At 43.5% G+C, this 23,438-nt stretch overlaps 4 protein-coding genes across 7 annotated transcripts; 3 read left to right on the forward strand and 1 right to left on the reverse strand.

Annotated features, from left to right (window-relative positions):
* The first annotated feature begins 920 nt into the window (after positions 1-920).
* On the forward strand, positions 921-3,310 carry LOC111605598 (glycine receptor subunit alpha-4). Of its 2 annotated transcripts, XM_023324210.1 has the most exons (4): positions 921-1,437; positions 1,497-2,003; positions 2,066-2,674; positions 2,929-3,310. In XM_023324210.1, the coding sequence occupies exons 1-4, from the start codon at positions 1,011-1,013 to the stop codon at positions 2,955-2,957; spliced, it is 1,572 nt and encodes a 523-aa protein (XP_023179978.1). In that variant the 5' UTR covers positions 921-1,010; the 3' UTR covers positions 2,958-3,310. The 2 variants fall into 2 exon arrangements, with proteins under 2 accessions (XP_023179978.1, XP_023179977.1); XM_023324209.1 differs by lacking the exon at positions 2,929-3,310 and having other exon boundaries at positions 2,066-2,902.
* A 78-nt stretch (positions 3,311-3,388) lies between these two features.
* Positions 3,389-8,727, forward strand: LOC111605599 (zinc finger protein 239). Of its 2 annotated transcripts, XM_023324211.1 has the most exons (6): positions 3,389-3,623; positions 5,033-5,377; positions 6,586-6,718; positions 7,138-7,322; positions 7,378-7,957; positions 8,163-8,727. In XM_023324211.1, exons 1-6 carry the CDS (start codon positions 3,585-3,587, stop codon positions 8,420-8,422), a joined length of 1,542 nt encoding a protein of 513 aa, XP_023179979.1. In that variant the 5' UTR covers positions 3,389-3,584; the 3' UTR covers positions 8,423-8,727. The 2 variants fall into 2 exon arrangements, with proteins under 2 accessions (XP_023179979.1, XP_023179980.1); XM_023324212.2 differs by lacking the exons at positions 3,389-3,623; positions 5,033-5,377 and adding an exon at positions 6,327-6,438.
* A 1,277-nt stretch (positions 8,728-10,004) lies between these two features.
* Positions 10,005-16,268, reverse strand: LOC111605617 (regulator of telomere elongation helicase 1 homolog). 2 transcript variants are annotated; one of them, XM_030223980.1, is made up of 8 exons: positions 14,526-16,268; positions 13,198-14,407; positions 12,599-13,143; positions 11,209-11,872; positions 10,982-11,139; positions 10,792-10,924; positions 10,463-10,726; positions 10,005-10,401 (listed from the first exon to the last, which is right to left on the reverse strand). In XM_030223980.1, exons 2-8 carry the CDS (start codon positions 14,251-14,253, stop codon positions 10,180-10,182), a joined length of 3,042 nt encoding a protein of 1,013 aa, XP_030079840.1. In that variant the 5' UTR covers positions 14,254-14,407; positions 14,526-16,268; the 3' UTR covers positions 10,005-10,179. The 2 variants fall into 2 exon arrangements, with proteins under 2 accessions (XP_030079840.1, XP_030079839.1); XM_030223979.1 differs by having other exon boundaries at positions 13,198-14,443.
* A 2,073-nt stretch (positions 16,269-18,341) lies between these two features.
* Positions 18,342-23,075, forward strand: LOC111605603 (integrator complex subunit 6). Its single transcript, XM_030224015.1, has 5 exons — positions 18,342-18,423; positions 18,606-19,411; positions 19,452-19,528; positions 19,582-21,597; positions 22,045-23,075. The coding sequence occupies exons 2-5, from the start codon at positions 18,676-18,678 to the stop codon at positions 22,966-22,968; spliced, it is 3,753 nt and encodes a 1,250-aa protein (XP_030079875.1). The 5' UTR covers positions 18,342-18,423; positions 18,606-18,675; the 3' UTR covers positions 22,969-23,075.
* The last annotated feature ends 363 nt before the right edge of the window (positions 23,076-23,438 follow it).

A 23,438-nucleotide genomic window follows, 5' to 3' on the forward strand; every position in this document is an offset into this window, starting at 1 on the left:
CAGGGTATCTGCGCCACTTGGCACTCACATGAACGAGTATCGAGCAGTCGGTTGTGCCCGACTGCCATATTCTAAGTTTATTTTTTTACATTTTGCTTGGGAATGGGGGAGGGTATTCATAAATCTTGGCAGACGCTCATAATTCATGCAGCACTCGACGATTGGCAGGCCCGATGGGCGGAGGGATTTGTTTGGGGTTTGGGCATTTTCTTGGCAATAAGCTCAACTTGCGTTCTTACCAATGACAACGTGCCAAGCAGAGTGAAAAAGAAAACCAACCAAAAATTGGGGGTGGGGCCTTAAGGGTTAGGACAATCGTGCGCGGGCGGGGGGTTGGTTGGGGGGATGCGCCAGCTAGGTGGATGGAGTTTAGTTGAACAAACAATGCAAAAAGGCATTTCTATGCTCTGGCCGTATATCTTCCGACGGCTGACAAGTTGTTAAGTGCGCCTGGGCGTGATGACAGCTTCAAGCGGCATCCCTCCAAGTGATAGATTTCTTTATTCATGGCCAATTGTCTTGTGTTCAAGTTTTAATTGTTATTTTAATAATAAATAATAAATCATTTAATTGATTGACTTCAAATAAGGTAGATTTCATACATATCATGATATCATAAAATTCATAATAAAATCTAATCAAAATTCAATTTTATTTGAAAACCCGTTAAAAATTCATTGCGCGTTAACCAATTTTAATCAAGTTAGCGCCATCTATTGCTGTGCTCATGACTGGCGCCATCTAACGATGTGTTCATATCTGGCGCCATCTAACGTGTGTGTGCTCACGGTTAGCGCCATCTAATGAGAATGTACATATAGTTATGATTTTGAACAATAGCTGCTGCTATAAACATTGACAAGACAACGTTGCTCAACTATCGATATGTTTGGCGGAATTTTCATTAAGTCAAAGAGCTATTCGCACCACTAGTGGTAACCGTTATTGAGCTACCAGATTTTTGCATACTCATTTTGTTCGACATTTTTGTATTAAACGGGTTCTGGGCCATGTATCTGTCACTTATTATTTCAATATTGTTTAATTGTATGCGTCTGGGTCAAAGCGCCATTGACGACAATTGCCCAACGCTGACAAATGGTGACACCTTATCACAGACGCAGTTGCTGGATCGCCTCACACATGGATGCCGTTATGATCGGCTAGAACGTCCCGTTACCTACACAGAGGATGGGACACGTCTGCCTGTTGATGTGTATATGCGTGCCTACATCTATTTTGTTCAGAATTTGGAAGCACACGATTTGCAGTTCAAAATATTTGCACTACTGCAAATGCGGTACCTGGACCCCCGTCTAAATTTTCGCCACGTGGCACCCAAACGCTTGCAGCCGATTTTGGGTGAGAAGCAATTGCGCGATTCCATCTGGCTGCCACACATATTTCTGGCCAACGAGCGTGACTCTAGCATATTAGGCAAGTCATTGAATCTCCTCTAATCACTCACATCATGATGTATTTCTGTACATTTGTAGGCACCACTGAGAAGGATATATTAACATCCATATCACCGGATGGAACTGTCATTGTCTCATCGCGCATTAAGGCCACACTCTACTGTTGGCTAAATCTTAAGAAATTCCCGTTTGATGAACAGTACTGCTCCACAATCCTGGAGAGCTGGATGTACAACACATCTGAGTTGGTGTTGCATTGGGAACAAAAGCGACCCATCACATACGACCCCGCATTGCATTTAACCGAATTTCTACTGCAGCGCTCCTGGTCTAATGAAACTGTGATCAACGCGGACCTAAGCGATTTGCGCCATGGTGCCTTTGCCGGTAATTATAGTTCGCTAAGCTTCACAGTTCATTTAACGCGCGTGGTGGGCTTCTATTTGATGGACTATTTTTTGCCATCGATGCTAATTGTGGCCATATCATGGGTATCCTTTTGGTTGCAAGCGGATCAGGCGCCCCCTCGCATCACCCTGGGCACTAGTACCATGTTAACATTCATAACACTAGCCTCAGCACAAGGTAACATAATTTCATATTGCATATAACAGTTCCATAGCTAAAACATTTGCCCATGAACTCAGGCAAAACCCTACCCAAGGTCAGCTATATTAAAGTGTCGGAGGTTTGGTTTCTGGGTTGCACGATTTTCATATTTGGAAGCATGGTGGAGTTTGCATTCGTTAATAGCATTTGGCGACGCAAACACAATGTACCCATCAGGAAGCTCAATAGTCGTCACATTCTTAAGTCGACGCTGTCACCGCATTTGCTGCGTCGGCGCAGCCACGCTCGCTCACGTTCCTTTTCGGGCATTCTACGACAGATGGACAGCAGTTCGCTGGGCAGCAACCAACCGTTCAACAACTATTTGACTGTGAATTTGCCTATCACAACCATAACAGAGGGCCAAGTCATGAGTCAGCAAAAAGATGCAAAGCGCAAAGGCAGCCTCGGTATGCTGAACAGCAACACCAATAATCGGAAGCTCGATGTGAATTTTGTGGAAAGTGCTTTGGGTGCCGCTGCTTCGACGGCAACTGCTTCGGTTTCTAATGCAGTCAGCATGGAGCTCCCCGATTTTAGCAGCAATAATAATTTATTGGGGGAGGACTTTAGTCATGAGGAACAGATTGCTTCTACTGGCTGGACAACGCTTACACCGCAAGAAATTGCAATATGGATTGATAACCGTGCGCGTTTTATATTTCCCCTTGCATTTTTAGTATTCAATTTGTTTTTTTGGTCATTCGTTTATTGTATTTAAAGCGCTGTGTCGTTATTTTTTTTTAAACACTGTATTGTATGTTTTTTAACCATTGTTCATATTTATGTTCGTTGTATTACATTGAGCATATTTCAAATTCAAATGACGCGCTCTAATTCTGCAACACTGAGCCCCAGTGTTGGTTAACTATAAATGTCTTTTTATTCGTTCTGTGAACAGAGACGGCATCTTGTTGGTCAATAGTGTAATGCTGTATGTGTAAGAGCAGTATCGCTATAGTGTTGGTTGGCTTAATTTTTTTTTCCAACACATATAAGCGTACACACACAACTAAACAATAACATCGGGGGCCCCAAAAACGCTCGTTCGCTCGCGACCGACGAAGACGGACGAAAAACCTTCGTCGTGTGAATGGTAAATGAAAAAAAAAGAAAAAAACTATAGTGCAATTTTAACCCTACGCCAAAATAAAAAGAAGAAAAAAACTACATAGAAATTAAGCAACAAAAACATCGCAAGCGAGTGCAAGTGGCAAACATAAACAACAGCAAGAACAAGAACTAAACAAACGCAGATCGCTGTTTCTGTGTGCGTGCGTTAACGTGTGTGTGTTTCTAAGCGTATGTGCGTTACATTGTGTTGTTATTGCATTGGTTAAAAAAAGAACACAAGGCAATTAAAGCTTTTCGGATATGTGTAAATGCTAACCGGTAAAGTTAGCCGATTCTACTCCCCTTGCCGCTACATGCGCATCGCCAAACAAAAACAACAGCAGCAGACGCCGCATCAGCAGCAGCAGCAGCAGAAACAATAACAATACCGCAAGACGCAGCAAGCACGTTGTCCTGCCCCTGCCGCCAAACTGGAGCAGAGCCATGGACACCATTTGTAGGCTGTGTTTTCAGACAGCAACGGTAAGTGCAAGAAACAGTTCAAAGCATAACTAATATATTCACTTATACTCATACAATAATATGTATGTGTATATTTAGTTGGCGGGCGCAACAAGCAACGCACTTTTTATGTGTTGTATTTTGTTATTTCTATTGATTTTTTGTCTCTTTTTGTTTTGTGCAGTAGGGGGGGGAAAACGATAAAAATTGAATTTGTGCGCGGATTTTGCACTGCTGCTGCCGCTGCTGTTTCTTTTTGTTGCTGTTAATGCTAGTGCTGCTTCTGCTGCACCGTCGTCGGTAATTGGGTGGGGGTTGAAAAGCGCGCGCAGAACACGGTGCGACCCTAAAGGCAAAAGTTTGGCTCGCGCACACGCACACATACTTATGTATATGTATCTATGCATGTATATACACCGTATGTGTGCGTTGCTTTGTTGCCTCCCTGCCCTTCCTGCCCCCAACTATTGCGGTCGTTTATTTTTAGCCAACTCAGCCAAAGTTGCTCAAGCCGCCAACTTGAAAACAAAATAAAATAAAATAAATATAAAAAAATTATATATACATACGTATATATGTATATCGAAAAAAAAATATTTTTACATTTCGTTGCTTTTCATTTCGACTCCTTTTCAACAAGAGCACAAAACGAAATAATATGAAATAAAACAAAATGACAAAAATTCCGCTAAGATGCCAGCGGCGTGCGCTGCAAGGGGTACAAGTTCATCGTTCAGGCGCAGAAGTCCGAACTCATCACGACCAAAGCCTAGCTTCAAGGTGCTGTACAAGGCAACGTGCATTTGTGCACACATACAAATACACATAAACAAACAAATTGAAGATCGGCGGCAGCAATTGTTGCTGTGTGCGTAGCTTTCTGACGTCACATTGGTGATACCCCGTGCAACGACGCCACTGTACGCTCGCAGCAAAACAAAACAAAAACGAAAGAATAACAACGCTGTAGTGGGGAAAAAAAACATGAAATGAAAACAACAAACCAACGCTGTCGTCAGTGTATGTATGTATGTATGCATGTATGTTGTCGTTGTTATTATTGTTTGGTGCTGGCATTTCGGGGCGCACGTGTGTGTGTGTATGTAATACATTGATATAAATACATATATACTGGAGTATTATATATATATATATATATACATATATATATATATATATATATATATATATGTGTGTGTATACATTTGGGTGCGAGAAGCTCCTTGGTTGTTATTATTAGGAGATGACGATGGAGGGGGAGCCGTGGAGTCTGTCTCAAAAAAAAAACAAGCTTTATGTATCATATTTTTTTTAGATTTTGTTACCAACAGACTTTCTTTTTTTTGTTTCCAAACGTACACGCCAATTGGAGTCTCATTTGTAATGATCTCTTTTCTATCTCATTTTCTCTCTCTTTGCTCTAATTACAGTTATTCCAAGTGCCCGGCTATAGCATACCCACGTGCGTACGCTGCTCAGAACAGTTGACAAACAATTCGAACTTCCATCAAGCGGTGCGCGTTCAAGACGGTGCTGCAGCTTCTGTAGCGGCCGCTGCGGTAGCCGCTGCCGCTGCCGCATCAACAGTGGCCAGTGATAGCGACGCGGTGGCGGCACAGCTGACAAACGGCAGCGCTGTAGCTGCTGTGCTGCAGTTGCAGCAACAACAGCAGCAACAACAGCAGCAGCAGCAGCAGCAACAACAGCAACAACAACAACAATTGCAATCATCAAGTTCTTCCGAGAATCTACAATCGCAGGACGATTCTGAAGATGTAAGTGTAAGCGGATGAGTGAGAGTGAATAAAACAGAGAACGTGAGCTAATAGAATTTTACAGCGGAAACAGTGTTGAATAACGGCACAGACACGCACATACACACACGCAAAATAACCGCAATGTTCCTGGAGTTGCACTTGTCCATTGCCGTCTTGTTGGTTTTTTATTCCCCTACACTGTAGATAACACTGTCAGGGAATACATGTATATGTATAACTATACACATCCATGTATGTTTTTAAATATATACATATGTATGTATATATGTACATATGTACATTCATAGTTCGTTTCCTTCTTCTTTTGCTTGCTTGCTTCTTTATGCTTTGCTTGTGCCTTTGCCTTTCTTTTTCACACCGCTGCAATGAGAATATTGGCAACAGCAGCAACAACAACATCAACAGAGAATGCCCTACATATTTTCTGTATGAGTATTCGGGTATAACAAGTGAATACACGACATAGTACTGTAAACAAATTGTATAAACATTGATATGAGCTTGGCTTTGTTTTATTTTTATAAGTAAAAAATTATAGATATGTGTCATTGAAGTTTCTGTTAAATCGTTTTCTAAAGTGTTGATCACGACATTTTTGTTGGTTTCAAGAACTACACATGTGAATGCAGGGTATGCGCACTTCGCCTTCATTGACTCTTTTTGCCCATTTTCTTCTTTTTTTTGTGTTGCCTTTATTTTTATTTTGTTTTGTTTTTTTCTTTTTCTTTTTTATTTTCATTAATATCTGCGCTGTTTGCTTGCCTTTTTCTTGCTTTGCTTTTCACGACGGCAGCAGCAGCAGAAACAACAACGACAGCAACGTCAGAAGCAACTGCGACGCCGACGTCGACTGCACGACGTTTTTGTGCGCTGTGTAAAGCGAAAAAAATTCATTTTCAGTTGACGCTTTTGTGTGGGTGTGCGTGGCACGCAAAAAAAAAGCAATACACAATTTAGAAAAAATTAATACATTTGCAATAAACAAATACTTCACAAGTCGCAAGAAATTTGCGCATAGAATTTAATTTGCAACCATTTTGACCGCCAGCTTGTTGAGCGTAAGTTAGTTCTGTTTGTGTGTGCGTGTGTCACTGTGCGTGTGCGTGAGTGTGACACTTGCAATTAGCAAAGCTTCAAAGCTCTCAAAACAAAATGCAACTCTAACCGTCTCGTTTCCGCTCTCGCCTGGCTCTCATTTAACGCAGGTGGATCTGATATTCAACGAGGAGGGCTCTTGCCCGCTGTGCAACAAAACCTTCTCGCGTAAATCCTCGCTCATGACGCACATACGCAATCATTCGGCTGAGCGCAAGTTTGTGTGCAACTACTGCCACAAAGGTAAGTACAAAAGCAATACCAATTAAAGCTGTGCGCAAAGCTTTATTTAAATCAAAACATCCGGTGTCCAGTCAATAAAGAAATCAAATCATGAGAAATTATTAATCGATTAAGAAAATATTGTAACAAATATATTTAAATAAATATTACATATGTGTATACAGTAATCATAAAGTGTACATTTTAAAGTTTAAAATTTTTAAATAAAAATGTTTGCCAATAAGAACGTTTAAATGTTTTTAGACTAAATAAATTCTATCACACTGTTTAATATGCTGAGCAAACAGCAATCGGAACCTTTGACGAGCGAGCGCTTTCTACATATTACTGTATATACTGAAGAACAGCAAGAAAAGCGATAATATTTTTATCTATCTCTCTCTCTTTCTGTTTCTTTCTCTCCCGCTCTCTTCCTGTAGGCTTCACGCAAGCCGCCAATTTGCGCAATCACGAACGCATACACACAAATGATCGGCCGTATCAATGCGTGGACTGCGGCAAGACCTTCACTCAAATCACAAACCTTAATAATCATCGACGCCTCCACACCGGTGAACGACCTTTTGTATGCAATGAGCCCGAATGTGGACGCAGCTTTGCTCAGGTAAGTAGCTCTTCGCACTTATCGTGTCAGTATTTAACAGTGTTTACTTTTGCAGGTGACCAATCTGAACAATCACATGAAGTCGCATCACAAAGTGCAACAGTATTGCTGCAATGTGTGCAGCAAGAAATTCACGCAGGTCACCTCATTAAATCAACATCTGCAGGCGCATGCCGGCGTCACTGGCTACTATTGTCCGCGGTGTCCAGAGAAGAACTTCAAGCTGCAATCGCAGCTGCATACGCACATGAAGACGCACGGTCTGGCCTTTCCGTATGAGTGCAGTAAATGCGATGAAAAATTTCTGCAGCAATCGCATCTGGATCAACATCTCAAGATGCATGACGAGTTCAAATTTAAATGCGATATATGCCCCAGCAGCTTTAATCAGGAATCGTTGCTCAAGAAGCATGTGCAACGCCATGTGGAGGGTCGCTATCTAAACTGCCCGGTGGCAAATTGTGCCGAATCCTTCGCGGTGCGACAGCATCTATCAAAACATTTGCTCACCAATCACTCGCATCACGAGCTGCCGCCCCCGAAACGCTCCAAGAAGACGATCACTTTGCAGTCGCCCCAACAGCCGCTGGCGATGATCGGGCAACCTCTATCACTGCAGCATACGACGGGACAGCGTAAGTGCAATTAGCGTAGCAAATCAAGCATTTAAATACCCTGTAAATAGTTGTAAATGATTAAGAAAGGCCATGCATACGCTCTAAAAGCATCAGTTAATATTGATTTTCTCTTCGCGTGCTTGTCCAAATATTTAATATGCAAATATTTGTATGAATATATATGTTTAGTACATAATCCAATTATATTTTAAACTTTTTGCAGGTGGCAGACCGCCCAAAAACAAGAATAAGACCTCACTGGCAGCCACGGCTATTAAAATAGAGATCAATGAGCCGTTGCATAGCCAACACATCATCAGCAGTGCTAGCGGCCTTTCCATACACCAGCAAATCAATCAACATATGCAACAACAACAACAGCAGCAACAGCAACAGCAGCAACAGCAACAACAACAGCAGCAGCAGCACCTTCATCTGCCCATGGGTCAGGCAGTCAAGGCGCGCTTCATACCCACTAAATAGAAATTAGTTAGACGCGGCGTGCGTGAGAGAGATAAAGAGAGAAGAAAGAAAACGAAAGAGTGAGTCAGTGAGAGAGAGAAAGAAAAAAATACCGATATGGTTGGCTACTCAGTGGCGTTTTCGATCGTTCTGGCGTGGCTTCACGCCCTCCCCCTGCCCCTTAACCCCAAGTCAACACTAGCAATAGTTAAAAAAACAAGTTTTGAACAAAATGCATCACATATCCTTCAGCACATACATAGACATACAAATATACACGCAAGCATGCAATACATAAACAATATGCAAATTACGTTAGCCGATAACCGATAAATAATAGAGAAAAGCAATCCGATAACCAAGTTAATTAATTGCACAAGTGATGGCACCCCCGCACACACAGACGCCATCTGGCGGCGGCGGCGCGCATCGGCTGAGGCTGCTGGTTCGGTTTAGTCGGCTCCTCGCGCATGACGTGACGGACGCCGCAGCTTTTGTGCCCATTGCGGCTGTCAGCTGGACGCCTGCGCCTAGCGCATGTTCCGTCACTTAAACAAAACCAAAAAAAATAACAAGAATTAAAGCAATATATAAACAGCTTTTAAGCAAACAAAAAAACTTCAATAAATTTATACATATATACATACATCAATACATCATCCTGCAGCAGAGTTCATAGGGCAGTACCAGGCGAGCGGAGACGTAACGTATTGTCGCACGCATCGTCACGTCACATAACGTAACGTAACGTTAAGTAACAACAAACAACTGTAACTTAAATCGAATTAAAATCTAACAATTAAGTGTAAAGATGTAACAAGCACAGCAAAACAAAACAAAAGTGCATAAACAAATTCGAATTGAAAAGAAAACAAAAAAAAAAAAACAAAGAAAAACGAAAAATACTTACAATTGCAAGTAATTATATAAATAAATCCATTTAATTTGATATGTATTTTAAGCAATTAGTTTAAGTGTTTTTATTTTTTTTTTTTTTAATAAAACTTAAAGAAAGTATGATAAGTCAGCTAAGTGTTTGATTCTATATGCAAAAGAAAATTAATGGAAATAGTTCAATTCAATTCAAGAATTTTGAAATGGTCATAATTTTAAGTCCTCGTAGGCTGATTTTTCTTTATTTTTTAAAGTACTTATTTTTTTTATTTATTTATAATTTTTTTTTCTTAATTTCAGTTTTATTTTTTTCCCTATTTTTATTTCTTAAAAACAATTTTTTCACATATTTTAAAAAGGCTTTTACAGACTTAGTTTCTTGGAAACTCCATAATGTAATTATTTTAATTTTTTTTTGTTATGTTTTTAAAGTTACGCAACATTTTTGAAGTACTTGAGCCCTCGAAGAGGGACGTATCTACTGGTTGAAATTTTTTATTACACAATAAGAATAAATTAGAATCGCCGCATTAGATTACATAACTTTCATAGGAACAATCAGTTCTATGGGAGACTTGTTGCCTAATATAGCTACAATTTTAGCTATACATTTATATATAAATAAGAATGAGAGAAAAACAAAAATTGATGTATAAATATCATTTGGTGTAAGCTAAATTTGATCCGCTTCATTCTTCTATGTTATATTTATATATATATATATATTTCTTTGTTTGCTCTTATTTATAATATATCTTTTGTAGCAAAAATTGTAGCTTAATTGTGAGTCGTGGACTCCTATATGCCATTTATCAGATGCATTCTTATGCTAAATTTATATAAATAAATCTAAGACAGTCAATAGAGAGATAAAATAGCTAAGACTAGCTGGTCTGCAGGCTAGCCAGGCGTACATCGAACTCCTCCTTGTGCTCGTTCTTCAGATAGCGCCGCATGCCAAGCAACAGATATCGCAGCTTCGGTGTACCCAGCACGTCCAAGAGCAGCACCATCAGCACCTCGAAACAATCATCACCGCCTGTTTTGTATGCCAGCAGCGCCTTGCCGAAGCTGCGAAACTTATCGCTGTCCACGACGCTCCGCACCTATAAAGAGAAAAGATGTGAGTTGAATCTCTCAAAAGCTTTAAATTGTGCAGAGACAAACCTCACGCAGAAAATCTGCTCGTGATTCAGGCGCTTCCTTAAGCGGGGACTCAGCTGGTTTTGTAGAGCAACAGTTACTGCTACTGCTGCTGCTATTACTACTGCTGTTGATGTGACTGGTGCTGGTGCCTGGTTCCATCTTGATCATATCATTGCTGATGAGTTTGTAGCGTTTTTTACCACTCGTCAACGTTTCGTTGGCTGTGGGTGAGCTACGCTCGCGTTTGTGTATCTTCACTAGATCGGTGCTATTGAAGTCGATACTCTGTGTAGGTCAAGCAAAGTCGATTTAAGGCCCAATAAATAATATGGTTTTATAGTGTAATCTACCGTCACATTGCCATTCAGTCGACTCATAAAGTCCATGGCATTGGGCGCTGTTTGTTTCTGAGTGGTGCATCCAGCTGCGTTGACATAATCCGCTGGCGTCCAGCTCTTAATGGAGTTGGCCATTTCCGCTTTGCTGCAAGCAACAACAGCAATTAAGATACCTCGGCAGAATTTTTTACTCCGGACTTACGCTGCTAGTTCGCTGGCCAGCTGAAATTTGTTGCCTCCAGAGCCAGGCTCACGCTTGATTTGGCTATTGCCGTTGAAGCTGGGCGCCAGCGTTGGCTGCTCCTCCTTGCACACGTTCTCCAGCAGCGGCTCAACGACGCGCTCCTCAGGCTGCACCATCTGTTGGCATCAAAATTACATTTATTATTATATATAAAGCCTGGCTTAAAGATCTATTATGGCGCTAACCGTTTGCTCAGCATGCTTGAAGAATTGCCGCAGTTCGCGCACAATGGGACCAAATGGCGAGGATTGGGGACGTGCACCCAAATGGCCACGGATCCATTTGGAGAGCTGCTGCACCTGCGATGCATCCTGGAAGCGTGCATCACACAGTAGAATTGCACCGTAGTCGTGACGATGCCGAATGACACGTCCAATCGCCTGATTAACAGCGCGTGTCGCATCTAGATTATACCATTCCTGGCCGCTGAGCAGCTGGTTCTCTTTGGTGCGATTCGTTTCCAGATAGCGACGCTTCAATATCACTTTGGGATCCTTTAAGGGCGGGAAGGGCAAGCCGGTTATGATCACAGCACGTCCATTGCGGTCGGCAAAGTCCAAGCCCTCGGATACCTTACCGCGACACACGGCCATAAAGCAGGCGCCCTTCGAGTCGCGTATCGCTTGATAGAACTCCTCCATGGTGCTGGTAAATTGATCCTTGCCGCGTGGCTCCAAAAATATGGGCTTACGACTCGACAAATCCGCCCACAAGCCGCTCGCCTGCCAAGCGTCCACGCACTGATTTAACATTGGATATGACGGGAAGAATACCAACAAGCCATCCGGCACAATTCGAGAAACATTCAAAATCGTCTGACCCAGCGAGCTGATGTACTTTGGATTGTCGCTAAGAATAAGTGGATGACAATATTTGTTAATGACTTCAAATATAATGGTGGTAAAAATAGATATATATAGCGTATAGTATATATAGCTTGTGCGGCTTCTATAGCTATTGCTTATCTTATCTTAAAGCTTATATCTAACGTTGGGAACGTGTTCAAAGATATATATTCTCTTTAGACAAGCCTCTAATCAGGATTGCAATTCTCTTAGCGCCTACTGACGGTAAAGAATGGGCAGGAGATATTTCCATTACAATTTAGATAAGAATTAGAATTAGAGGAAGCCTTAGTTCAAACAGCTCTACAAAGATATAGATAGATATAAACATAAACCTATTAGCTATTAGGGTTACCATTAACTTCTGAATTGTTATCATTGATCTCTTTACTTTTTTATTACCTATTGGTTATTTTCGTTAACATGTCAGGTTTTTTCATTAGGATAGCTATGTCACAGACCGATCAGCTTTGGGAATTAATCAATTAGCTATTTGATTAAGCCTCTCATGAAATTTCATTAGTCTATTACTTTATCCATTAGCATCACAGCATCATTAGCCTTATGAAGCTCTTAACTCAGTGATTTTAAAATATTTTGATCTACGTTTTTCTCGCTCTTAATTTCTCCCCAGCTTGAACCAGTTGACAATTTAGAACGAGCTTTTTATCTATGTCTCTTGATCTTATCTCCAACTCCTCTGAAGCACTACTTAGTTTCGCGTACTAACCGATTCTTATAGTTGGATATGAGCTGCTCCCGATCTGGACCAGTGCCAATGATCTTCACATAGACCTGCGACTTATCAACAATGTGCGGATTCTCCAGATGCTGGGCCACAGGTATGGCTAGCTCGGCAATAAGCGGCTTCAGCGGCGCCAATGTGCCGCTGGTGAGGATGACGCTGCGTACTTGAGTATTAAGCAACTGTTCCATACCAAAACCAGGATTGAAACACCAGAAATTTATAATCTTTGCTGTCTTCGAGACCGTGGTGGCTGCATTGTTGCCTTTGCCTAGCCAGCCGGTTTGTTTGATGTTGCTGTTGCCCGCGGGCTTTGACTGTTTATTGTCCTCAATCTGCACATGGACCTTGAAGCTTCGATGCACTTTGGCCATGACATCCTCCTTGTTGGCAAACACAACGTTAAGCAGATCGCTGAGCACCATAAAGCTGCCCCCCTTGCGCAGCATCGAGTGTTGCGAGGCGACCATGAGGTATTGCACCAGCTTGTCCAACAGGGCAACGATTGTGGCGCAGTTGCCATAGGTAAACTGCAATTTGAATTGGGCATAAGGATTAGCTTTTCAGATGCTAGTGTACCTTACATTTGCCTTGCCGAGCAGCTCGTAGATATGGGCAGCTGGAAAAGTGGTGCCTTCGACTTGGTTCTCGACGACAACGCCATCGATGGACTTCTCCAGCTCCAGCAGCATCTCCTTGAGCAGCGTTAGATCGTCCAATGTGAAGTCTTTGGGCTCTTCGGGACCGCCTGAATCTTGGGAATCGGCGCTGGAGAAGATTTTCATTATGTGAGTTACATCCTCAATGGCCATGGCCACGTCGGAAGAGCGTATCTGCACAGAGGCGGACTCCTCACAGATCTTCTCAATGTTATGTGCCTCATCCAGTATGACAATTGTGTTGCTTAGCTCGATTTTGTTGGCTTTGCGCGCTTTTGGGTCCAGCAAGTAATTGTAGGGCATGAATGTGATGTCTGCACTGCTAACCAGCTCCTTGGAGGCATAATATGGGCACATCTTCAAACGCTGCCCAACCTTGATCAGATCTTCAATGTCCATGATGCTGGGTCCACGAAAATCGGGATGATCCTTTTTGGACTCAACGCGCAGCTGAAACGAGCACGTCTTTGCGTGCACCTTCAGCCTGCACATGTTAACCTTATTCGAATTACCCTGCTCCTTCATCACATCCGGATGTATGCAGAGCTGGTCTCGTGAACCAAGTACTACGGATCGCATACTGGCATAGGCGGTACGCTTTAGTTCCCGCATCGCCTGGTTAAGCTGGGAGTGGGTGCGCGATGCATAAATCACCTTGGGCACACCCCAGTTATTTGCTTTACCCATGGCCAAAGCTAAATCAGACATAGCTCCAGTTGCAGATCCTCCTGTTGTCTGCCTCTGTTGCTGTTCCATCTGCACCTTTTGCATGTTGAGCTGGTGCTCGGATTGACGTGTGCGTATCCAAGCGAGCGAAGAACACAGCAAACTTAACGTTTTACCTGTGCCGGTCGGTGATTCCAATACGCCGTTGGTGCCATCGCGCAGGCACATAATCACCTTTTCCATATAGGCGCGCTGCACCTCATATGGCTCGAAGGGGAAATGCACCGGTATGCCGGCAATAATATTCTCTGGCATTGCACTTAAATATGTCTAAAACACACAATTCTTTATTCCCGGTGTTTACTGTTTACTTTGCGTCGAGTTCGCGCGCCAACATAAAAATTTCACATGTGCTGTGCATTACAAACGACCCTGTTTCATTGTCGATTACATTTTTCTGGATTGTCGCCTGCGGTGAATGTGTTACAAAAACAAGTAAATGTACCTTTAATAACGTAATTTATTGGTTTATTGTTCAATTAATTTTTATTTCAAAAATATATATTTCCGTTAAAAATACTACTTACTCGTTGACTGCGCTTTTTAGCGAAACGTACAAAACGAAAATAATAAGAACTCAAACCAACTCTGTGCCATTGTGATAAGCAACAGCCCTGTCTATTTATCGACTTATCGATATATACGAAAAATAACAACAATCGCAGCGGCTCAGTTAGTTTTTTACTTTTGAACTGAGAGGTTGGTTGGCCAGCGGCGCCAAAGTAGAAGAAGCAGATGCAATAGCAATAGAAACGGCAGAGGCGACAACTCGGAACGCAACGAGAGTGACGGCCTCAGTGTGTGTGTGTGAAATAAACTTACCCGCCTGCTGAGATACTACAAGTAAACATACAAATTGCTACATACATACATACATGCCACCACTGGTCGTCGTATCGTGGTCGTGTCGTTTCGTCGGCTCGACTGTCGGTCGGTCGTTTGCGCCATCGTCGTCGTCATCACAGTCGACAGTCAGTCAGTCAGTTGGCGAGTGGATTGGTTGGTTGGTTGGATGTTGGGCTGGTTCGCGCGGTGGGTTAGCGGGGGCAACTGCTTGGATGAGCGAGCGCCAAAAGAGAAGAGCAGTGAGCGTGAGAGCGTGCGTGTAAAAGTTGTTTGTGTGCTACGGGCTATGCACCTTAATACAGCTGCACACATACATATTATTCGTGTATATGTATGCGCCTTTCTTAACTGTGTATGAGTGCGTGGCTATGGTCGTCGGTTTAAGCGCGCGCGGCGAAGGCGGTGATAAATTTTTGTTGGCACAAAGTAAAATATAACTGAAAAAAAAAATTTGCTCTAAACAACACTACGCGCTACTCCCCTCCAACACCGTTCGTTTAAGCGAAGATATAACAACAGTAACTGAATATTCCCGATAGAAAAAAAAAAACAATAATATGAGTATTTGTTTAGGTTATTGCCAGCAACTCATAATTAATCGGCTGTGCCCCGCTCTTTCGGGTTGCAGTTGCCGTGTTGAGTTAACCCGACCAGTTAAAGTAGTAGTAGTAAATAGCTCAACTTATGTTTTAGTGCTTATGTTGTACCACTCGACTCTCACCAAGATGAAGATGATGATGCTGCTGCACGTGTGTGTGTGTGTCTTGTGTGACTGTTTAAGAGAAAGATTGTGTGTTGCTGTGCGCTTGTGACGTTGCGAACACAACCATAATTATTGTTCTTCAAGTGCTATTAACGCCGCACAAAGCAACTACACCCACAATCAGCTTGAAATCATAGACACGATAATACTTGAATGCTTGGCGCGCTCTCTACATAATCGGGTGCAACGTTGCACTGCATGAATCGTCGATCGATAGACGATAAATGCATTAGTTAGTCCCACTGCCACATGCAAATTAGTTTTCGTCCGTGCTCATGTTACATTTAAAATTAAGGTCAGTCTAATCATGTTGATTGTCCAATGATGAGCGAACCGCTTCCCTCCGCTGCGCTCATGGGCACTTAAAATTACACTTCATTAGTGATCCTTTGTAGCAAGGTCATTGCTCATATGATGTTATTGATGCTCTTCAATTCAATCAATTCGTAATAAAGTTAAAAGACATTAAATCGAAGCGGCATGCTGGGATGCGTTGTGCCATTCAAAAAGAAGAAAAATTGCAGGAGTACGTCCAACACCCCTCCCCACCATCATTGTTGTGTTACCTTGCTGCGTTTACAGCGTTGCCACCAGCAGTAAATGCTAATGTTATCGTTTATTTGAAAATTCGGAGTAAGCTTGCGTTAGAAATTAATAATGCAATAAGTAATTCGGTGTGACCCATTTGATAATTATATCCACGTGCTCGTTTTTGGTTACTTGCAAACATCTGCTTACATAGTCCATTGTGTATTCTGTTTGATGTCTGGCAACTCTGCGCTGCGCCACTGAGCGTGAATGTAGTACACGCATGTAATACGCTTGCATGTGTTTGTGTGTGTGTGTGTGTGAATGAGTGCTCCTATTCAAATAGAAATTGAGTGCTTTGTACTCGAAACTCAGTCAATTAGTCGCCAGAAGGCGGCGGCAGCGATGACAACGTCAAATGCAGGCTCGTCGATAAGAAAATATATTTTTTAGCCGCGCGTCATTTTACATTCCTTTGAAATACATTGTTCGCTGACCTGTTCTGAAATCTTATAAAAAGCAAAGAGGAGGTAATTTTGTATTGCTCTAACTTTTTTCTTCTAACGAGTGCGAAACGTTTTAGATAATATCCGAATATTTTTCGTCTGCCTTTGGCCAGTTGTTGCTGCCAATTAGAGATGCGTGCGTGACCGTGACGTGAGACGATCGTTAAAGGCGATAGTGAAAAAAATATTTGCACACGTGTTTGTGACACGATCTGAATTATATATATCTTTGCGTTTGTGATTATGACTGATATGCTTCATATATTCATATATAAAAGCTTGAAAATTCATTGTGCATTTTTGAAAAGAAGGCCTTGATAATACAATATAATTTCTGATATGGGTGTAAATTTTGAAAGCATCAGAAATATGAGCATTCATAGGTACACACATACTTAACAAAAAATTAAAAATTAAATAAATATTATTTCTATAAATATGTATATATATAAATTTAAATGTATATCAGTATATATATATATATATATACATATATATATATATATATATATATATATATATATATATATATATACATATATATATATATATATAAGTATGTATATGTAAATACATAAACACACACTTATCACTGATCGTGGAACTCACGAAGAATTAATCAATGCTCTGACACTAACGCTCATCTCTAATGCCAACAGAGAACGCAGCCCCAACCGCGATCGCATACTAGCCAAGTTTAGATAGACTAAATGAATGACTTTTATAGAGCAGCCGAAATAACTGGCTGTGGCAAAGGCGCATCGGAGTCGATTTTCCGTTGTCATATAAATTTGTGACAAACCTTTTTTTTTATTTATTTTTTTTTTTTTGTTTGTTCCTAGAACCCAGTGAAGTGGGGATGCTCATGTAAGGCGGCAGCTAAAGAGAGAGAGAGAAGATAAGAAAAGAGAACAAGCGATCGAGCTTTGAAATCGCAGCCAGAAGCTCTTAAGGCAAAATTAGCACATTTGTTGTCCAAATTGTGCGTTTTTTTTGTTTGCGAGAGTGTGTGTATGCGCTTCAGTTCCGTTTACTTAAGCATTATCAGTGATTGCGAAGGTGATAGATGTATACATATGTATGTATATACATATGCGTGTCTCTCTCTCTTGTGTGTTTGTGCCTGTGTGTGTGGATTACAAAACTAAGCTATAAACGAATTGTGTATCAATTGTTTATTGTCATTCCACAGTGCGTATGCGCAACATACGAAGTGTAATTGACTGATATTTGTATTCCTTTCTCTTTCTTAACATTTTCTTCTGTTTTTTGTCTTGCGTTTCGTTGCAGAGTTTGGTCATTTTCAAATCCAAATGTCAGCTGTTTCACGCAACATGTATTATAAAAGCGGAACAGTGAAACGAAGAAAAAGAGCAAATCGCTTAAGTCCAGGACAACAGGAGGAAGAAGCACGCTGCTAGCAACCACTGAGAGAGGGAGCGGCAGCAATATTTTCAAGAGAGCTGTACAAGAAAAAAATCAAAAACTACAGCAACAACAACAAATACACACTCATACACACACCAAAAAACCAACTGCTGCAGCAAACACTAAAACAACAACAACAACAAGTGTTGGAGAAGACTTATATTCAACAGTCACTATTTAAAGAAGAAGAAGAAAAAGAAGAAAAAAGAAGAGGACTCTAGACAACACACCCGCAACTACAACTACTCTCAATTACACAGACATATACATAGGCTCTCTTGCTCGCTCACTTACTCACTCACAAACTGAAGCTCAATTGCGCTCAAATTAACTTACTAAAGCGCAAAAAAAACGGTAAATGAAGTTTACATTTAATGCGTTTGCTAATCACCCCGCGTTTGCGTGTTTGTGTGTGTGGGTTTATATGTGTGTATGTATGTATGCGTTTTGTGTGATTGCGGTTTCTTAAATTTATTTATTTTTTGTTTGTTTTATTTTTTTTAGATTACTTCTAATATATTTTCATTTTATTTTAGGTTGGCCAAAGAGTGTTGGGCGCAACGGCATAGTAGTGGGTGTAGACGTGGGTACTGGCAGTGGGCAGCCATGACAATCATACTCTTCCTGGTGGACACCTCGTCGTCCATGTGCCAGAAGGCGTATGTGAATGGTGTGCAAAAGACATATTTGGACATAGCCAAAGGTGCCGTCGAGACGTTCCTCAAATATCGTCAACGCACTCAGGATTGTCTAGGTGATCGTTATATGCTGCTCACATTCGAGGAACCGCCGGCAAATGTGAAAGCCGGCTGGAAGGAGAATCATGCCACATTCATGAACGAGCTGAAAAATCTACAAAGTCACGGTCTCACCTCAATGGGTGAATCACTGCGCAATGCCTTCGATTTGCTCAATTTGAATCGGATGCAATCGGGCATCGATACCTATGGCCAGGGCCGTTGTCCTTTCTATTTGGAGCCATCGGTTATTATCGTGATCACTGATGGCGGACGCTATTCGTATCGCAATGGTGTCCATCAGGAAATCATATTGCCGCTCAGCAATCAAATACCAGGCACCAAATTCACTAAAGAGCCATTCCGCTGGGATCAGCGTCTGTTCTCGCTCGTCCTCCGCATGCCGGGCAACAAAATTGATGAGCGTGTCGATGGCAAGGTGCCACACGATGATTCACCCATTGAGCGAATGTGCGAGGTAACTGGCGGTCGGTCATATCGTGTGCGCAGCCATTACGTGCTCAATCAGTGCATTGAGAGCCTGGTGCAGAAGGTGCAGCCGGGTGTTGTATTGCAGTTCGAGCCAATGCTGCCCAAGGAGTCGAGCGGCAGCAATAGCAATAGCAGCAGCAGCGGCAACAGCAGCACCAGCAGCGGCAACAACAACAGCAGCAGCGGCAACAGCAACAGCAGTAGCAGCAGCAATAACAACAACAGCAACAGTGGCGGCTCCAACAGCAACAGCTCTTCAGTAACGACATCCACCACAAATGAGCCAACCCCGGATATAGTCTTTCAGCCGATCAAAAAGATGATCTATGTGCAGAAGCACATTACGCAAAAGACTTTTCCCATTGGCTATTGGCCGTTGCCGGAGCCCTATTGGCCCGACTCAAAGGCAATCACCTTGCCGCCACGTGATGCACATCCCAAGTTGAAAATACTTACGCCCGCCGTCGATGAGCCGCAGCTGGTGCGCAGTTTTCCTGTGGATAAATATGAAATCGAAGGATGCCCGCTGACGCTGCAGATACTCAATAAGCGGGAGATGAACAAATGCTGGCAGGTGATCGTCACCAATGGCATGCACGGGTTTGAGCTACCGTTTGGCTACTTGAAGGCGTCGCCAAATTTCAGCCAAGTGCATCTGTACGTGCTGGCGTACAACTATCCGGCATTGCTGCCACTGCTGCATGACCTCATACACAAGTACAACATGAGTCCGCCAAATGATCTCATGTATAAATTTAATGCCTATGTCCGGTCTATACCGCCCTATTACTGCCCGTTTCTACGTAAAGCTTTGGTCAACATCAATGTGCCGTATCAGTTACTGCAGTTCCTGTTGCCGGAGAATGTGGACAACTACTTGTCGCCGACGATAGCGAACCAATTGAAGCACATCAAAAACACAGCCAAGCAGGATCAGGAGAATCTTTGTTTAAAGGTGTACAAACAGTTAAAGCAACCAAAGCCACCCTATCGCCAAGTGGAAACGGCCAAGCTGTGTACGGGTGCGGCACTGCGTCGAGACTTGGTGCGCCATCCGCTGTTGCGTGATACGTTTGCCAAGCTCCACTCGGAGATTGAGCCCGTGGAGAACTATACGATTGTGGTGCCGCAGCTGACGCATCAATCGTCCGCAAAGACGTATCGCAATCCATTCGATATACCCAGGCGAGATCTGGTGGATGAGATAGCGCGCATGCGCGAAACGTTTATGCGACCCGCCAGCCTGGTGGCCAAGGATTCGGGCCATTGTTTGCCCATTGCCGAAATGGGCAACTATCAGGAGTATCTCAAGAACAAGGATAACCCGCTGCGGGAAATTGAGCCGACGAATGTGCGCCAGCACATGTTCGGCAATCCGTACAAAAAGGACAAGCATATGGTCATGGTGGATGAGGCCGATCTCAGCGATGTGGCACCCATGAAGGCCAACAACAATTCGAATGGCGGCAACGGCGGCAACTCGCCCTCAGCCGGCGGCAGCGGCGGCAGCTCTGGTGGCATGGGTCCAGTTGGCGGCGGCGGCATGTCCGGCTTGATGCTGGGCGGCGGCGGCGGCAATGGATTGGGCGGCCCCATGGGCCCCATCTCTAAGAAGCTAGAGAGTACATCACGTGGACGCAAGCGCAAAGCGGGTCCATTGCCGCGTGCCTATGAATTTCGCCGCATGTCCGTGGACTCGTTGCGCAGCGCCAGTTCCAGTCCCAGCTCGACAGCTGGCGGCTCGGCTAGCAGCAGCGTGTCGGAGCTGCAGCTCGATGAGGACAGCAACAGCAGTTATGCCTCCGAGGCGTCCAACAGTAGCATCGGCATCGGCAATAACAGTAGCAACAGCAACAGCAGCAGCAGCATCAGCAGCAGCAGCAGCAACAGCATCAGCATTGCCAGCGCCAGCAGCGATTCCGGCATGTCGCTTGGCCCGCATACGCCGGAACGCATGAGCTTTGATTTCAGTGAGGAGGAAGTTAGCGACCAGGAGACGCCACTCAATGGCTACGTGCACAACTTTATCAACGGCATCAGCGATGAAGAGCGCGCCAATGAAGCGGACAATAACCCCAGCACCAGCAGCAGCAGCAGCGGCAGCAACAGCAATGTTAACAGCAGCAGCATCAGCAACAGCAGTGTGATTACAAGCACTAGCAGCAGCAGCAGCAGCAGCGTGATTGTTTGCCCTAACAGCAACATAGCGGCAGCAGCTGTGCCAGATGCGATGCCGCCAACGGCCAGCAGCAGCAGCAGCAACAGCAGCAGCAGCAGCAGCAATAGCATATCAGCAATTGTTGCTGCCAGCAATGGTGCGCCTGAGCTAAGCAGCAGCAGCAGCATGAATCACAGCAGCGGCAGCAGCAGCAGCAACATCAACAATGGCAGCAACAGCAGCGGCAGCAGCAGCAGCCATCATCACAGTGCCTGTAACAGCAGCAGCGGCGTTTTCTATTTGCCACTCAATGGTTTAACCATGCAGCATGCGGCATATAGTAGCAATGCGGGCGCCACGCACACGCCCATGGACAATTCGTTGCATATGCTGGAGGGTGCAACGGCAATGCATAAAGTTGGCGGGGGCGTGGCAGCCATGCCGCCACTGTTGCTAGTGCCCAATGGTTATCCCAGTCAGCACGCGGCAATGTTGTCGCCACCGCCAGTGCCAGTGGCAACAGCAGCACTAGCTGCATCTGCAGCACCAGCAGCAGCAGCCGCAACGACAACAGCTGCGGCAGCTGCAGCAGCAGCAGTAACTACCAGCAGCAACGCAACAACAACAACATCAACGACAACAGCAACAACATACTTTAGTCATAATGATATCAATGATGCCTCCGAGATCTCGCGCATATTGCAAACCTGCCACAATGGCAACAGCAGCAGCACAATCAACAGCAGCAACAACAACACCAGCACCAGCAGCAACAACAGCAACAACGGCAACAGTAGCAGTAGCAATAATTACCTGGTAAACGGCTATCGCATTGATATGGATCCCATATCGTGGAATTGTTTTGATGCCTTGAAGCGCACAACCGGCGGTAGCGGCAGTGGCAGCAGCAGCAGCATAACAACTCCCAGCTGGGGCAGCTGGGGTAGCGGCTTGACCAACAATAACAACACTATCAACACCAATAGTAGCGGCGGCAATAACAACAGCAGCAGCAGCAGCAGCACTAACAACAGCAACAGCAACAACAACACAAATCATAGTCGAGCTTACAACAATAGTAGCCCCAAGCTGGAACCCAAAGCATCGCCGACGCATGCAAGCAGCAATAACAACAACAACAACACAGTCAGCAGCAGCACCACCAACAGCAACAACAATAGCAGCAGCAATGGCAGCAGCAACTGCAACAACGACAACGGCGACATCCTCAATTCACCGGAATGCATCCTGAGCGAAGATCAGCGCGAAGCAGCACGCAAACATAATATCGATTTGCGTTTGCAAGTCTTTCGTGATATACGACGACCCGGTCGGGACTATAGCCAGCTGTTGGAGCATTTGAATATGATGAAGGGCGACCAGGAGATGAAATCCGACTTTATAGATATGTGCATCAGCGAATCGATGCGCTTCCGGCGCCACCAAATGGTCAACAGCATTCAGGAGTGGTGGGAGCGCAATCAGCAACAGCTTGAGGTAACAAAGAGTTAACGTTGGCTGCTCTGGAACTGAGCGTGCAACACCAGCTGCGGCAGCAGCAGCAGCAGCAACAACAAAAACAACAACTTGCAACAACATACAACTTGTCTGTGATGTCAACAACAAACAACAAACAACAACACAAAAGCTAAAGCAGCCGTTAACGGAACATCAGTGTTAGGTGTTAGATTAAGCTATATATACAAACATATATAGTGGCTAGAAGATCTATGCTAAAATCCTACGATTATAATGCATTCGCAGCAGCGCGCCTGGCGAAACCAGAAATAATCTATATATATATATATATATGATATATATATAGATATATATATGGTACGTCAATTTCCACAGTAAAAGTGCAACAACAACTGCACACACATGCAACACACACACATTTGTATATAGCGAAGTTGTCGTGAGAAAGTTTTCTGTGTCGTGGGGTTTACATTACTCTATATATTACATATTACACACATATA

This window comes from Drosophila hydei, unplaced genomic scaffold, assembly GCF_003285905.1.
Source record: "Drosophila hydei strain 15085-1641.00,03,60 unplaced genomic scaffold, DhydRS2 tig00000333-arrow-arrow-pilon, whole genome shotgun sequence".
Lineage (NCBI taxonomy): Eukaryota > Metazoa > Arthropoda > Insecta > Diptera > Drosophilidae > Drosophila > Drosophila hydei.

Excerpts from the sequence above, each read along its gene's own strand:
- LOC111605603 (XM_030224015.1), top strand. The coding sequence starts at position 18,676 with ATGACAATCATACTCTTCCTGGTGGACACCTCGTCGTCCATGTGCCAG. Across the intron at positions 19,412-19,451 it reads AATGCTGCCCAAGGAGTCGA|CACCAGCAGCGGCAACAACA; the intron begins GCGGCAGCAATA and ends CGGCAACAGCAG. Across the intron at positions 21,598-22,044 it reads GCAATAGCATATCAGCAATT|GCAGCAGCAGTAACTACCAG; the intron begins GTTGCTGCCAGC and ends GCGGCAGCTGCA.
- LOC111605617 (XM_030223980.1), bottom strand. The coding sequence starts at position 14,253 with ATGCCAGAGAATATTATTGCCGGCATACCGGTGCATTTCCCCTTCGAG. Across the intron at positions 10,727-10,791 it reads GACTGAATGGCAATGTGACG|AGTATCGACTTCAATAGCAC; the intron begins GTAGATTACACT and ends TGACCTACACAG. Across the intron at positions 10,402-10,462 it reads GAGCAGATTTTCTGCGTGAG|GTGCGGAGCGTCGTGGACAG; the intron begins GTTTGTCTCTGC and ends TTCTCTTTATAG.
- LOC111605599 (XM_023324211.1), top strand. The coding sequence starts at position 3,585 with ATGGACACCATTTGTAGGCTGTGTTTTCAGACAGCAACG. Across the intron at positions 5,378-6,585 it reads CGCAGGACGATTCTGAAGAT|GTGGATCTGATATTCAACGA; the intron begins GTAAGTGTAAGC and ends CATTTAACGCAG. Across the intron at positions 7,958-8,162 it reads GCAGCATACGACGGGACAGC|GTGGCAGACCGCCCAAAAAC; the intron begins GTAAGTGCAATT and ends AACTTTTTGCAG.
- LOC111605598 (XM_023324209.1), top strand. The coding sequence starts at position 1,011 with ATGTATCTGTCACTTATTATTTCAATATTGTTTAATTGTATGCGTCTG. Across the intron at positions 1,438-1,496 it reads GCGTGACTCTAGCATATTAG|GCACCACTGAGAAGGATATA; the intron begins GCAAGTCATTGA and ends GTACATTTGTAG. Across the intron at positions 2,004-2,065 it reads AACACTAGCCTCAGCACAAG|GCAAAACCCTACCCAAGGTC; the intron begins GTAACATAATTT and ends CCATGAACTCAG.